Source organism: Diadema setosum, chromosome 17 (genome assembly GCF_964275005.1).
Source record: "Diadema setosum chromosome 17, eeDiaSeto1, whole genome shotgun sequence".
Classification (NCBI taxonomy): Eukaryota; Metazoa; Echinodermata; class Echinoidea; order Diadematoida; family Diadematidae; genus Diadema; species Diadema setosum.
In genome coordinates this window covers 8,663,419-8,678,114 of record NC_092701.1, presented here as the reverse complement: position 1 = coordinate 8,678,114, position 14,696 = coordinate 8,663,419, and the positions used below count along the sequence as shown (strand labels likewise).

Below are 14,696 nucleotides of genomic sequence, written 5' to 3'. Positions count from 1 at the left end.
GTAATACCAACGTAAATTAATGTTTCTTGTATTATCTGAATGGAAGTGAATAAATATCATATTAAATGGGAAATCCAGTCCAAATATAGATTAGTCTGATAAGAACGAGTAAAATAAAGAGTTCAGCAGGATATAAATTTTTATCAAAATCAGATGCAAAATAAGGAAGGTATCACATTTTGAAGTTTCACTATTTTTTCGAGAAACAGTTCTTGAATGGTCAATATGGATATGCAAATGGCAAAGTGAGCATGTCATTCCCTCACAACTTACCATATAGTTTGTACATAAAATTTTGAAATTTCCAGTTCTTCATTCAAACGCAATTATGCCTGACGCTCAAATCCTCGTATATCTAAGTGATCACTATTCTGAAAAATATTAAACCAGGAATAACATCATGCTTCAGACTTCAATGACAGAAACACTGATTTTTGTCATTTTTGTGTACACAATCAATGGAAAATTGTGAGTTTATGACATGGTTAGCTCACTCATTTCCATACTCATATCCACTGTACTAGGACTGTCTTGCAGATATTATCAACACTTCAAAATGACTGTCTTGCAGATATTATCAACACTTCAAAATGTTGTAACTTCCTTATTTTTCATCTGATTCAAGTAAACTTTTTACCGTAGAACTCGTACGATTTTACTTTTTTTCCAGACTAACTTATATTTGGACTGGATTTCCCCTAAAAAAAAAAAAAAAATGCCTATCTACATACCTTGAAGGACTGAATGAATGTCCAGAGCAGAATTCGAATTGAGGATCCCTGTCTTAGAAGCTTGATCAGCCTGGCAGCACGAAACAATCTTAGGACGCTCAGGTTAATGAAGCCCTCCTGTTCAGTGACAGAGAAGATGGGGTCAACGGTGGACAAGAAAAACACGAGGGAGGGGAAAGAGATGGGGGGGGGGTGATAAAACAAAACTCTGATGATGCATCGAGTAATACCACTCAATCATGTTCATCTTATCTAACCTTTGGCAACGATAACAACAACAAAAACTAGCAACAACAACAACAACAGATATGTCATTCGTCATTCCAAATGATTTTAAATATCAACTTGTGATTGATCATGCACATTCGAAAGCGTAATTTTGTAAGGATATTCAGTAATACCCATGGAGGTTGTGACTTGTTCAGTATGTGTGTGAAAGATGGCATACATACATAACATATGTTTCATCATGAAATCTGTTTGCTGCAGTGCCAGTCTATTCCCCATGATGTGCTAAATGTATGTCAAATCATCATGTGAGGTTTGAAATTTAAGACTAGAGATGAATGATTTAATATGTGGCACTGCCATCTTAATTGATGGGTATTTTTCAAATATTTTGGAAGATGATCATAGCAATTTATCTACTTCCTGACAAAAACAAAACAAGTTTAAAAATTATGTGCCAATCTTTTGTTTGTTTGTTTTTAAGGACAAACCATCATAAATAAGATGTAAATCTTAGGAGAGATTTTTCTTAGCCTGGTAAAATGAGCAGATGTCTAAACTTTTCATCGGCAACAGAAAAATCCCATCTTTTTCTCCTGTAGGCATATATGATATAACATCGATATGCAACTTGACTGAAATCAATTTTGATCATTCAAGGGACTTTAATGATCATAAACAAGACTTTACTAGACTGTATATAATCTTTAATAAATGACTGATCAGAAATTATCACAAATTTTGTATTGAGCAAATGTGCGCAAATAAGATATAAGCAGTATGGCAATTTAGCCCACAATGACTGTTCAAAATATTTCTTGAGATACCAGTAATCAACGCAAAAAGAAATGACATTCACATAATGAAAATGAGTGGCGTTGTGATCTTTGGTGTGTGTTTGTGTGTGAATATGCATGTGTGTGTGTGTGTGGATACAAATGTTAAAATCATCTAGCAAGTGAACATTTAAAACAAGAAAAAATATCCCATGCTCTGGCAAAAAGGACAAAAAAAGACAAAAGTTCAAAAGAGTTTTTTTTTCTCATGAATGATTTCAGAAAAAAATTACTCTTTGCATTAACGAGAGAGAGAGAGAAAGAGAGAGAAACAAAACATGAACATGAATACCAAGCAAATAGCAAGACATTTTGAAATGATATGCTAAAGTACTCATGAATACTCATTACACTGGACAGAAATGGAATTTCATTCTCAACCAACAATCATTGTCATGATGAAAGCAAAGTGTAATTTCAGAAAGGTCTAGCCTAACTTTTCTGTTCATTTATCCCGAGAATGATACCAGGGATTGCAAATTTCTGTGCTTTGCGAGTTCATTGTGGATAATTCTAGAGCTTAAAACAAGGTGTCAGTCTAATCATATTTCAAGAGACACGAAACGTAGCATCCTTTAATCACAAGGATGGAGCAAATGACCGCTGTTGTTGAGACAAATTGACCAAATGACCAATGTGCGGCAGATCAGTGGCACGGACCAGCGACTAGTCACCGTTCTCAAATTACACCAATGCATTTCTTAAGCTAAACTTTACGGGAAAGAAGTCTGACATTAGAAACAAAGTCTTCATTCATATGCATGTGAATTATTACAAACAACAGTAAATCAAAAAATAAAAATAAAAGAAAGGTCATACGCAATCACAGCGAACGCAAAAAATTGGCACGTCGATCAAATGAGGAGATGGTAAATGTACGAGCATGGATTTCAAACAGGGAGCTATCAAGATACTGGGATGCGGCGGCAGACATTCATTGCATAACCATAGCAACAACTGACGCAGAAAACAAAACAAAAACAAAAACGAAAGAAAAACACATAAAACAGTTGACACCTTGGCACACATTCTAGTTCTGTAAGATTTATATGAAGAGATTGTCCACTTCACCCTACCATTTTTCGGGTGCGGCCCCCAAAAAAATTGTGGACTTGATTTTGATGTGTGAGTCCATGGTGAAATTAGATTTTAAGAAAAAGGGTGAAAAAAAAAATCAATAAAGAAAATTGCTTAGAAATGCCACTGAACTGCTTCCACATACTCTGTACATTCTTTTAGGAATTTAACAGAAACTTATTGACTGACAAAGTGACCAATTTTCAAGAAAGCACAGAAAAGTCAACTTGGTTTCCTCTCCCTCCCTTCCTGTTTCCACAGAAAAGATAGTCTTGTACGAGTCCTTATTATTCCTCTGTATCAGAAATAGCAAATTAAGAATATAACATGACAAACTTTTTTTTTTTTTTGGGGGGGGGGGGAAACAATTCTGCTATAAAGCAGAACATCACCTCAAACAGAACCTGAGTTTAGTCCTTTCTTTTCCTTTTAATTTGGGCAACTGCCATGAAGTTTTGCTAAGTCAAAGATGTAGGCCCACACACTACTATGCGGTGAAACTTGCTATGAAAATTAAAGTGCTATGACCAGGGAAAGGCACATGTATAGCATATATTGTCCAAGCTGTTGCAAAACTCTATCAATTCATATGCAGCTGTTTATAAATCACATGCATAAGTCAAAAAATGAAGGACAATAAGATGAATGTTAAATTTATGACATGCTATCTTGCTAAAACGCTGCTAAGGGGCATGTGGTATGAGCATGCCAGTGCAGGTGCATGCAATTAGCCAAAACTATGTGTGGCTGCCTTTGATTTACTTTTAACGCGACTGACGGATCGATTCGTCAATCAGGTTAAGTATCGGGCCGCGAGTTTGGTGATGGAGTATAAAGAGAAGAAAAATTTGGTCTGCTTCCGGGGGACTGAAGAAACCACATCTATTCCTGATGTGACAACAGCTGCCACAGAAGGGTATGAATGCAATTTTTCTCTTCATTCACATTCTATGTTCTCAATCAATTGCAGCTGTGTCTTTTCTTCCCCTTGTTTACAAAAGCATGAGGCAGTTCATGCAAGCTCTTCTGAAATACCCTTCCATTTTGTTCATGTAAAACATGTGATCAGCCACACCCAAAGGGATCAAAATTGGTATGAGCCCCTAACGAGTGAAGATATACACCCCGGGGGAAGTCTCTTCAAGATTAATAATCTCCCAAACAAGAAATGCTATCTCAATGCCCTGTTCAGGTATAAATCAGAGTGCATAATAGCATCTGCAATCTTCAAAAATATTGACGTCAGCCGATGGACATCTATTCAGTAAATGATACTGCGAGTACTAGGGGAGATGATAGATAGGCAGATTTGTACATGATCAATCTGATTCCACTCAAATTTGAATTTTTTTCCCCAAACTCCTCAGACCAGTGACATCCATGTGATTTTGTTGTTGTTGTTGTATGTTGCTGTGGTTTATAAAAATGCCTGCCTGCAAGCCATACAAAGACCAAGTGATGTCTAGTCTATGAGAGATGGATTTTCACGTCTGAGACATGGACAGTTTCTGGGCAAAAATGCAAGTGAATGCATTCGACACTCTGTATGAGGTGGGGTAGGGAGGGGGAACAAATCAAGGCAACAACAACGAGCAAATCACACAGGTACAGACAGACACACTACAAGACAAGTCGGGATGACAGGCAAAAAAACAAAAATGGGATGACAGACAAAAAAAAAAATGGTTGGCAGTAACAAGAGAATGACGGTGCAAAAAAAAAAAAAAAAAAAATGACACATCGCGGGCAGGAGAGAAGGAGGAGAGGGAAGAAGTTCTGGAACGGTCGAAAGTAGAACGGTGACTTTGTAACGACAGCATCCAGACAACGCATCCAGTTAAAGACTGATTCTGATGGAGCCAAATCATCAAGATATCAGTGGGTAGACTAGATGCTACATGCTATATTCAGACCTATTCGTCATTATCTTTCTTTCTTTTTTTTGTGGTCATGCCTCCCCTTAAAAACATTGAATTTTGTCCCTGCAGTCTTTCGTTTATTTCTGTTTGTTGCTGTACTTCTACTGAGATCGATATACAATAAGGAGCAAATTGTTTAAAAAACAATGATACATTAATTCTTCTCAGTGATGCCAATCCTTAAGACTTCTCCACAGAGTGCATAACATTTATATTTCAAACAATGGAGTATATCATGTTATACTTGGGCAAATTTTTGAATACCGTACACTGCTATCTTTGACACCTACTAAGATTTAGGATGGTTTTGTGATTCTTTACAGCGATACCAGACTAGCATTTAGCCTATACAATATGCAGGGGTTTTAACATTCTGATTTCTTTTTTCATTTCAACTTATGCATACTTGTCAGGCAGAGAAAACAATTCAGTCAGTCTGGATCAAGCCAAACAAGAAGAAAATATGAATAAAAGGGTGAAAAGAATAGAACTTAATTGTGCTGAATGAGAGCACTGATTAGATAATTGATCTTCAGTGCATGACTGGTCATAGCGTGGGTGAGACAAAACTCTGTTTAATAATGTTAAGGATATCCTGTTGCTTGGCAGTCTATTCCCAAATGGAAGATTCTATGGATGTCTCGAGTATTAGACACTAGAAATTTATCATGATTGGCAGTTCACTGAGTGCACCCCAATTATTTAACTGCTTTTAACTGAACTTTGAATTCTGCTTTACAGCTCTTAAGAGGATTAAGTCATATCGATCAGAAACGCTTGACTTGCTGTTTTGAGTCGGACCAGAAAACTAACATCATATCAACAATCATTGCAAGAACAATGAGGGGAAAACAAAAACAAGTAGAAGCAAGCAACAAAACAAAATGCTGTTTCCGTTTTTTCCTCTTCTTCGGAAGGAGTTTGTGACACCAAAAACGGTTGACACTGAGAAACAGAACAAAACACATTTCATTGGCAGTGTGGAGGTGTTTGTGGGAAACTAACTGTTAGCAATACATGTATGCCAGCACCTGGGGATGGGGGGATAAAACAGGCAGGGGAAGTGGTAGAAGGGGTGGGAGAAAGGAAAGGGCATGGGGGGGGGGGGGGTTCGGTCAGGTTTGCGCAGGTCCCAAAGGAACAGGTAAGCCATACACGTTACTTACCTCCTGCAAATCAAAAAACCAAAAAAAAAAAAGTAGAAAAGGAATACAAAAAAATAAATTAAGACATAAACAAGCAGTCTCGAGGGAGGGTTTGGTACGCTTGGGAGGGGCAGCCATATAATTGAGGGGGAGGGCAGGGTACCACGGGTTTCTTGTTGAATACAGATATGAAATGGGACAAGATAACTCGGGGGACTGATAAACGGTTAGAACCACACAGTGGTAAGGGACAGAACCAGCCAAATTAAGAAAAAAAAAAAGAGACAATAATACATCTAGAAAATGGGACAGGTTACCAAAACACACTCTCTGGAGGAAACTTCACACAAGGGTCGACAAACTTTTGCATGGGGCGGGGACTAAAGGTTGTCACAAAGACTTGCTTAGTCCTATGGTGGTTTGGGTAATACAGATTCCTGCTCAAAATGAAATTGGTAACTCTTATCTGATGGCCATAGCAACTAAAAGCCCTTGCCCCAATGTTATTGAGGGTTTTTCAGCATGTTTTTTTTTTTTTCCTAGATGGTAATGATGAAGCAATATGTTTAGTAGGAGCTAGTTGACAGTGGAAGGGGTACAAATTTACACCTCGGACGGTGGGGAGGCGGGAAGTGCAACGCTCATGTTTTTGAGACAGTGACAGGCAATCACATTCACAACGAACAGCGCACCCATGCGGAGTGACTGAGGGCAACAAACTACGGAATCCATCTCTACTGTGTGTATAATAGCAAGCCATGGTACAGCACCAGCTGTCGAGACCGTGTGCAAATCCATCTTTTTTGTTCTTCTAAAACTTCTTTGTACGGCTTTTCTGTCTCTCATTTACATGACAAAAAAAAAATGCAACTGTGCAACGCACAATTAGTATGACACCACAACTGACCATCTACGACACATCAAACATGTAAACAAAAGGTGGTCTTGGACAATATCAATCCTCAAAAGTCTTTTCTTATTTCCGGATATGAAATTGCCCATCCTCTAGGCATGAAAAAGATTGCCCTTTCTGGGTCAGTAACTAAAGCTACACTAAACTATCCAGCCACACTCTCGGCTTGACACTGTTCATTTGTGAATGTTTGTGCTGTCAAATAAAATTGGAGATCTTAATTTCTCTTGAATTGTGTTTTATTTTTGTAGAGAGTTCCTCATTTCATTTTTCTTATGGAGGGTAGGGGGATGGAGGGGGATCCTTCTACAGCTTTCTCCATTATCTGGAAGACAGGATGACAGGGAGGGGCAATGAAATGTAGGACTTCTTGGATGAGTAAATTTTGTTAGTCATACACAGAAAGTCTGAAAGAGTGATTGTAGAATAGAATCAGAAACAAACACCAAATGTGACCGTGCACCACAAAACGAAAAAAAAAAAAGTCCCAGGCACTAATTTTGTGTGAGGACTGAAAATGGGTGAAATGGGTCAACCTAACCAATCTTGAGTATTTCATATTTTCTGAAAGAACTATCATTCTTCTTCCTTATTCTTAAGTTTGGGATGATAAAATGAATGGGAAAGTGCATTTTCAGCAGTTTTTCTACTACCTTTTTTTTTTTTTTGTAGAGTAGTGATATCAGGTATGTCTTAGAGGCCCCTTTTCATTTCTTGAAATCCTTTGCACACTCTTCACTTTCAAGTCTATCAACTTTTGAAAGGACAACACTACTGCTTTTACAGTTGGCATTAATCATGGACAGAATGTATTAAAAGAGCATGTTTAATTTCAGCCTAATCTGATAATCTCATCATTTTTGTTGCTCGGGTGGTTTACGCCCTCTTTTTTGTCCCATGCATCACACGGCTAGCACAGTTTGATGAAGATCAAGCCCTTGAATAGACCCTGTACTTCAGCGCCTCATTTCTCAGTTCACACTTTTCCAGAGTGTGTGCTTTCTATCCAATTTTTACGGTCAAAAGAGTCAAATTTTATTATTAAGCTACACATCATTTTAAAGCTTAGAGTCTGCTCTTTAAGAATCTGCCCTTAACTACAAATCTGTGTCAGGCGACTTTTTGTTGGTTTTGTGATACAGGGTCACAAATGTAAAATGCAGATTTTTGTTTTGCAGCTGTCACCAAATAAGGGTAAAAAGAGGAAGCTTTTGCATGGTGGATTCAGACTATTTTTTTTTTTTTTTTGGGGGGGGGGGAAGGAGTTTGGGATGAGACAGAGGTTTGAGGAATCATAGCAATAAGCTGATAATAGTACATTTGTATTTTGAGGTGGTTCAGGGTTGCTTCTACCAGCTGTCATGGCTCTGTCGCACAGAAAGCTGTATTTGAGCGCATGTGAGACACGTACCACTCCACTATTAGCCAATCGCTGACTGGTATAATGGGAAGCTTGCATTTGATATGGATCAACGAAGTACTTCCTTGTGAAAACAGACCAGCAAACTGCCCAGACAAGAAAGACCAAAATATTGCTGCACCATAACCACCCTGAGAGCATGCATACTTTTTTTTTTTTTTTTTTTTGCAACTACAAAATGGGTAGGGGGATGACTTTGCTCACTCCTGGTATCTGCTTGAATTAATTGAACACTTAATATATGTACAACACCACAAGCAGCCCCCAAAGTAGCATTCTGATACACAGTGTATAATGCAATATGTCATGTGGTTATTGAAGCAAATCCTTTCTAACTTTATGCATAAATTGTACACTAAAGCAGCAGAACACTGGAATAAATGGTGAATATATAATAGTCAGAGGGGAGCTGGGTGTATAACTCTTTTTAATATGTTCTTTTCAAATTGTTCATAAGAGCAAGTTTGGATACCTCCAAACTGGTACATATTGGGGATAGGGGGGTGGGGGTCACAAAATGGGAATAGCATAATTGGAAAGGAGGGAAGGGGCAAGGTACACTACAACCCATAAATGTTATAAATAAATATATATACATGTATAGATATAGAACATCATGACGAAACATACAACTGAGGGAACATCGGGAGAGCACATGATGGTGTTGCCATGGTGATGGAAAGACTCTAAACGTTTTTTTTTTTTTTTATTTCGTTTCGTTTTGTTTATTTCTTTTCTTTTTTGCTGTAGAAGCTCTGCTCAGGTGCATGGCAGATGGCACTGTGCTGATCTCCAGATATTCCAAGGAGGAACTTCAAACATGGGAGTACAGTGGTTTGGTGCAAGATACCAGCAACTCTTGCATCTTACATCACTCTTCGCCCAAAAGACATTATCGACTGACTGGAATTTTTGGTCAAATTTCCACATTTTCTGTAGAATGAGAATCACTCTTCTCAAATTTACATTGTTCAGCACTTTCCACACGGAAAATCCCTCCAACAAGAGGTTTTCGTATTTGTGTAAGAGTACTCACACAGTAGCACTCATCTTTTGATATGCTCTTTTTTGTTTTATTTTGTCACGATCCAAAAGTGTAAATGTAGCACTGATGTGTCATTGTGTCCGCAGCTTACTGCACTTGAGACGCACATTACTTGCACAATCTCTGAGCAAATGGACATGATGAAAGAGCTGCCAACTATTGCACCATGCGCAATCTACAAGAGGTTGGCAATACGATTGTTGTCACCGCATTCCTCCATACAGTAACAGTTCAACATGTGAGTAATTTTCCGTGTATACACCGCATTGCATCAAAGGAAAAAAAAAAGATAGAAAAAAAAAATGAGGGACAGAGGTAAAAAAAAGATAAATCAGAGAAAAACAACCAGCTTTAGAGGTTAGACATCCATCAACAAGAATTTTCACCCATAGAAGATTCCTTGATATGTTGTTCAGAGATTGGGATGGGGAAAGGGGGAGGGGGGGGGGGGATATTGCAGGTACCAGTGAACCAAGGGAACCAATAACACCAATGGCACGTACCGGCACTGATGTGGTGATGAGCGCTAAAAAGAATGGAGTGGTCCGGAGATGGACTTGGACCGAATGGACCGGAATGTTCATATATGCATGTATATGTAAAGTTATATATTATATATACATGTACATATATGTCTGTGTGGTGCTGTCTTACCCCAACTTCTGATATGATGACATCGGCTATGCTCCCTACAACTGTGATGAAATCAAATGTGTTCCACCCTTCTTTGAAGTAATTCTGCCAATGAAGGTGACACAAAGAGAAAAAAAGGAAACAAAATACATATATGTAAGCTCTCTTTTTGCATGATATATAAATAGATCAATAATTGGCAATAGACATTAACGGGTACATTTTAACCCGTTGAGGATGAGTCCTGAGTATACTCGGGCAACTGTCTGTAGGAAATGCATGTTGTAGCAAAATCAAACTGTCCTCAACAGGTTAATAACCACTTTTTCTTTGCTCTGATTTGACATGGGAGAAAGGATATGACATATGATGCAATCACTCTTTCTCAAAAGTTTATGAAGAATCATTCTAAGTCAAACTTGAAAGATAAAGAAAAATTCATATTCATCAGCAATTGAACACTCACGCAACTATTCTTCATTCATCGATTACATTTACACTCTCTTTACTGTGCTGGTGGAAAGAAGTAAACCACAGGTAAGAGTATGATCACAGGAATAGGATTTCTGTTTTCAAAGACGCTGAGACTTACTCTTGGTCCAAATGCTATAAGCTTCAGCACGGCTTCTATCGTGAAGAGAACTGTGAAGGCAATGTTGAGATACTTGAGTATAGCTGTGTAGACATCAGGTTGTCCGTAATACTGGGGGGAGAGATTGAGATGGCATAAGAGAAAGTAGACAAGACAATTAGGTCACGGAAAACTGGGATATCTTTCTTTGAGAGGCATTCAGAATGTTAAGGTTATATTATAGAATGGGTATAGTGAGAATCCTACAGTCTCATTAGTCGAGAGCTATGTGTTGATTTTTCTACTGGTCATGTACATGCTGTCTCACGTAGCGGTAAACATGTTATCGCACACTTGTAGCAAGAGCATGCGCACTTCATGGTAACAAAGGTTTGTGCACTAAGCAAGCGTTCGCGCACTCAGTACGAGACGCCTATTGGCTAAAAATCATGCAACCAGTGCCTTTGTCCATACATCCAGGAATTACTGGGTGCATGGTTTTGAAGTACTGGATGTATGATTTTCGGGTCTTGTCTATGACAAGCCAAAAAGAAATGTAACCAGTGACTTTGCCATCGGCTAACATGATCACAAAATGGATTTTTGGCAAGAAAATTGTCCCCATTCTATAACACAGATGATGCACATGTCTTTTCGTGCATAAGTCAGAATAGAGTGCATGCGGTAACTATGGAATTTTGCCTAAACCCACTCAGCTTTGCCTTGTGGGTTAAGCATTCCATAATTACCTTATGCACACAATTCCGACTGACACACTCAGACCTGTGTGTCATTTGTATACTGAAAATGCTCCTGAATCACACACCCTATTCATAATCATCATCATCATCATCATCATCATCATCATCATCATCATCATCATCAAGTTAACATTATATTATCTTCATCACCATCAAATGAATGTCATCAGGGCACCATCGCCACATAACATCACCACCTCCTCCATAATTGTCCATCTACCTGATGGCATTTTGATACCAAACCTGCGTTGCCACGGTTACCTACCTTCATCATCAGCGTGCACGTGTTGAGGGTAATGAGAGACATGATGAAGTACTCAAAGCCGGAGGACACCACCAACTTCCAGACCTTGAACTTAATGGAGTTCTTGTTGCTGGGCATGAATCGGTCCACTGGCTTGGCATTGATGCAAAACTCGATGCATTGTTTCTGTGGGGATTGCAATGCCAAAATTCACTCATGAATGGGTCAACATGAGTAATTATTGAAAAAAAAAACCCAACTCATACCGTGCGCCTGCTGAGCACATTTACTTGCACCAGCACTCACGACACTCACCTTCATACTCTCTTGCATCTAAACAATATTTGATGTTGTTGTTGTTATTGCGATGTGATGCCAGAAGAGTTGACAATCTGGCTTTTTTTCTTTTGTCTTTGATAAGTACAATTATGATGTATTTTTGCCCAACTTTTTCTTTCAAGGTTGTCATTTCTTAAAGCTATTTGCTAATTTGCTGTCATCATGTACATAAAACATAATTCAGTTCAATCATTTGTTCATAATTTTGAGTAGTTCCCAATTGACACGTTTTCTTTTTCTTTTCTTTTTTTCAATCAATTGGGAGCAGTGATCTTTAAAATGTTTGAGTTATCACATTTGATGCACATGTGTATAAGTCAATTGTATCACAAAACATCCTACCATACAAAAATTTTGCAATAAAACCTAAAATATAACAAGATATCATAATTTTTCTCACTACTTGACTAATATTGACTGTTCGAGAACTGTTCCTGAAAAATCAGCGAAACTTCAAAATGCCATAACTTCCGTATTTTTCTTCTTACAATTTCAGTCAAATTTTTACCATTGAACTCTTAAGACTTTACTCTTTTCTTATCAGAATAACTTATATTTAGACTGGATTTCCCCTTTAAAGGTGCATGGTCCTGGTGTTTTAGTCAAATGCGTACGCGGGCGCACGGCGCAAGTTTCCTATAGAGACCTACGCTATCGTCTCCTCTTTTGCGCTTACGCTTTGGCCCACTTCCCCGAGTCCGAAGAAGTCCGATTCACTGTAGTCAGTGGTCAGATCACAGTTCGGCTCATGATTCGGCTGAGGGGGATGACAGCTTTAGCAAACTTCTTTTGTGATGTCATGATAACAAGCACATATGCACGCACCCTGGCATTTTATTTACTACAGACTGCGCGATGTGCAGAGAAGACAACGAAGGCAACGTTAAAACATAGCAACACCAGTCCTACACACTTTACTCTTGATGACAGCTCAACTTCAGTAATCTTCATATCAATGCGAACGGTGATCGGCAGTATCATCAACAGTACCCTCTACACTACCGGGACTATGCACCTTTAACTCACCTGGTTCTTGTCAATATCCCCATCAAAGAAGTCCTGATCCCCCTGCTCCTGAAAGGTGATGATGATCAAGGCAACGAAGATGTTGAGGAAGAAGAATGGGAAGATGATGAAGTACACAACATAGTAGAAGGCCATCTCGATGCGGTTGTAGGGCGCAGGTCCCTTGCCTTCTTCTGTCGCATCGATGGAATGCTTCAACACACTGTGGAGAAGACAGAGAGGGCGCAGTCAAACATAATGATAGGACTAGCAGAACCAAGGTACAGTCAATTTCCAAGTTTCGTTGACCCTATTTGCCAAAAGAAAAAAAAACTTCAAAACTCCATAAAAACTCCTGGATCACTACCAAAATTGAATCATCTGTTCCTTGTGTCATTATCAGCCTTCCTTGCAAGTTTCATTCAAATCCGTTCACAACTTTTGGGGTTATTTTGCAATCGGACAGACAAACAAACAGACATCAAAGAAAACCTAACCTCATTCCCTGGCGGAGGTCATGAGAATAATGCTAATAATGATAATGATCTTCATCATCACAGTAACAACAATAGTAATAAAAAAAAATAGTAACAATAACACTAAATCACTATCATGGCAATATGATGACAGCAATTACGGAAATGAGAAACCCTTTATAAATTTGCAAAGTATGAAACAGCAAATGTTTGGGGATTTCAATTTTAAAGTACAATTGTACAAACTTCATGTTCAGGTTCCCCTTAACAGTTGAAAAGAATTCAAACATTCATTTGTTACACAGTGTAGGGTAAACTTCCTGTTGTATTTTGCTTTCTTGGCACTTACTCTGGCCATCCTTCTCCTGTTGAAACCGTGAACAGCGTTAGAAATGCCAGCGCCACGTTGTCATAGTTGAAATCGTAGCGACTCCACACACGGTCCTCACTCCCCGTAATCTGGTCTCTGCTGTACGTGAAGAACTTCCCTCTGGACAGGCAAATAAACAGCAAATGAAAAACAACCAATGAAATCATTTCAAATCAATTCACTTGTAAACTTCTGGTACACAATGTTTTCTCTTGGATATTTCTATAAGTATGGTAGGTCTAAATTTCACTGAGGAAACAATTAAGGCCTGTGAAAAGTGGTGTGTAATCAGGACTCATAATCTCACTCTCTCTTCTGTACAGAATCTTGCATACTGAAGACCTCTTACTTTAAATAACTCTAATCTAGTACAATGTACAAAAAAAAAAAGATAGGTATGGGTAAAACAGTGAAAAGTTAAGAATTTGACATTGACTTTGAGCATGTGCACTCAAAAGTTGATAGGCAAAACTTCCTCCACTCATATATATATGACCCAAGTTTAATCAGGATGTTTTTAAGTTACGCGCTGTCCACAAAACTGTTTATGGATGACTGGAAGGACAGAAGAATGGATGAACAACCCCAAAACAAGATGCCTCAGGCGACACTTTGTGGTGGAGGCATAAAAATAACAGAAGTGGTCTGAAACAAGAAAATTGGAGAAAATGAACCATCCCCCCTTCAAACCCCCCCCCCCAAAAAAAAAAACAAAAACACTATCAAACAAACAATGGCTGGGTGCTTACTTGCACTCGATTTCCGTAAGTTTAGAGAAGTCGTTGCAGTAGTAGAATTTCCCCTTGAAGAGTTGGACGCCGATGACGGCGAAGATGAACATGAAGAGAATGTAGACGATGGCGATGTTGGTGACATTCTTGACGGAATTCACCACACAGTCGAACACAGCCTGGTCGGAACAAAGACAGTGGGAATGCAAACATGAACATCTCCTTTGTCAGCAGCCAATTACTAGTACCTTT

The 14,696-nt window shown here is 38.6% G+C and overlaps 1 protein-coding gene across 1 annotated transcript in view; it reads right to left on the bottom strand.

Annotated features, from left to right (window-relative positions):
* Positions 1–14,696, bottom strand: part of LOC140241110 (voltage-dependent calcium channel type A subunit alpha-1-like) — a 229,002-nt gene that overhangs the window by 74,111 nt on the left and 140,195 nt on the right. Inside the window, exons 24-30 of the mRNA XM_072320878.1 lie at positions 14,463–14,623; positions 13,693–13,833; positions 12,889–13,090; positions 11,545–11,709; positions 10,540–10,650; positions 9,969–10,052; positions 732–848 (exon numbers count right to left, since the gene is read on the bottom strand). Coding sequence (XP_072176979.1) covers positions 732–848; positions 9,969–10,052; positions 10,540–10,650; positions 11,545–11,709; positions 12,889–13,090; positions 13,693–13,833; positions 14,463–14,623 — 981 coding nt within the window. The remainder of the gene's footprint in view (positions 1–731; positions 849–9,968; positions 10,053–10,539; positions 10,651–11,544; positions 11,710–12,888; positions 13,091–13,692; positions 13,834–14,462; positions 14,624–14,696) is intronic.